Source organism: Gavialis gangeticus, unplaced genomic scaffold, assembly GCF_001723915.1.
Source record: "Gavialis gangeticus isolate Ggan-Ray unplaced genomic scaffold, GavGan_comp1, whole genome shotgun sequence".
Lineage (NCBI taxonomy): Eukaryota > Metazoa > Chordata > Crocodylia > Gavialidae > Gavialis > Gavialis gangeticus.
In genome coordinates, this window is record NW_017728992.1 from 182,178,109 (window position 1) to 182,180,133 (window position 2,025).

Below are 2,025 nucleotides of genomic sequence, written 5' to 3' on the forward strand. Positions count from 1 at the left end.
CAAAAAAAGTCAGTTCAGCTGTGAAAGGGTTAAAACTGTACCTTTTGCCGGAGCAGGAAGGGAGGGTGAGTGAGCTGAAGATTGAGCTCTGTACATGCTCCATGTAGCCATAATGCTGGGCTTCATTCTGCCTTCCCCAAAACAAGGTGCATGCCCCCAAATAAGACATGTAGTATGTGAGAAAATATGTTATGTTTTGTCTTTAAACATGTTTAGTCGTATTCTATTTTGTTCTGGAAAACCTTTCTCCCTCTCCCCTACCCTGTATACTCCTTTAAACTTGTTCTAAAATATGGTCCCAGTGCAGCAAAGCACCCAAACAAGGCTTATTTCAGTAAAATACCAATTATAAAGTTCTAAATTTACTTTCGTTTCAGGTTTTTCATTATTATGGTCCTGCACTACAATTCTTGCAGATGGTGGTGCTTTCAGACATACCCTCCTGTTTTGTATCGGATCTGGAGTTTGAGCTGTATCCTTTTTGTTTCTCCTTGCCCTCAAATGTGTATCTAGAGTGGGTGGGCATATATACCTTGTCTGTGGGCCAGGAATACGACCAAGAAGTGCTGGCCCCTTGTTCTTGCTTTGAACCCCCCAAATGCTAGAAATTGGGCAACTTAATTGCCGTACAGAAGTGGTGAATTCCACCACCAGAAGTGGTGAATTCTCTCAAACTCTTAGTCCTGGTTTGGTGTCTTAATATGTGGGCAGTGCTGCCGTGAGGTGGCTGTATTGTTAGCCAATATTCTAGGCATGGAGTGAAAGGGCACGTCCAGACAAGTGCAGATGTGTGCAGATCTGCAGTGCCACGCATTGCATGTGCAGGCCTTCCCCACACTGCTACTTCGCAGCAGTGCCCCTGGAGATCCAGAGGTAAAAAAACCCTGCCCCCCAAAAAAAGCGGGGCGGTGCATGTGGCAGCAGTGCACACTGCCCAAAACTGGAGCCTGGCTGGCTGGAGCCACACTGCAGCTGCTGACCAGACTCCTTTCTGTAGGAGCGCTGAGGCTGCAGCTCCTGGAAGCCCCCAGGACCTCAGGTAAGGCTGCTGGGGCCAGCACAGTTGCTAGCCCCAGACTCCCTTATCACACACAGGGCAACCTGCCATGCACCAGAGCACGCATGTCCCCAGGGAACACACGTGCCAAATAGCAACCTGTGCCTTTATGCTGCTGCTACTTGTCCCTAGGAAAATGCATGTGCCCACTCGTAGTGTTGCGCTCAGAGGGGGCAGTGATGCTCTTCTTGGCAGTGCTCCTGGGCCCAGTATGGAGACAGTATAAACGTGTCTTCTGTATGGGGTGGGGGTAGTACTGGAAAGGTTAGGAAATGTTGGAGAGGCACAAGGATTAGTGGTGTGTTCCCTTAATTTGCTGCACTTCGATTATATTTTTAAATTATTTTAATGGTTCCTAGAATAGATGGATAGGCACCATTTTAACATTTTGTAACATCAAATATATAAAGTAACGATACTCATGTTGCTTGATTACAATATTTTTTTCTGATTATTCCATTAATAACACTAAGCATTGGTTAGTTTGTAGGTTGGGATACCATGGTAGTTTTTCTTTCTGTAGCACAGTAGCACTTTCATTGCTAGGCAACAAATATTGGTGGTAAGAAAACTTACAAAAATATCTTTGGGTGGATGCTTGAAGATTATACTGTTTTGGATCTCCAGAGAAAACTTGATAAGAATTAAGTATGATGTCTATTAGGGCTAGCATTTATATAAAAATTAGGGAAAGTCTTTCAAAAGATTTTTTGACTATTTAAAATTTCAGATGTATGTTGCTTTTTCAGTGTTTAGTAAATTCAAAATAAAAACTGGAGATAAAGCAATAAAAGAGGTACAATAATATTTTCATACCCAATGATTTTCCTCAAAGCTAAAACAATCAGTTCGTTGAACACTTTTGAAAGACAGTATAGAATATAAAGAGTTTGTGAGTAAGTGTGCATTTTAAATGACAGCTTTGAGCTATTAATTGGACTATGCAGTCTTCTTATGTTGTGTGGTAA

General features: G+C 42.6%; 1 protein-coding gene across 1 annotated transcript in view; it reads left to right on the plus strand.

The window, feature by feature from the left end:
- Positions 1-2,025, plus strand: part of MTBP (MDM2 binding protein) — a 133,236-nt gene that overhangs the window by 38,985 nt on the left and 92,226 nt on the right. The window contains exon 9 of the mRNA XM_019528112.1: positions 378-472. Within this exon, the coding sequence (XP_019383657.1) occupies positions 378-472 (95 nt within the window). The remainder of the gene's footprint in view (positions 1-377; positions 473-2,025) is intronic.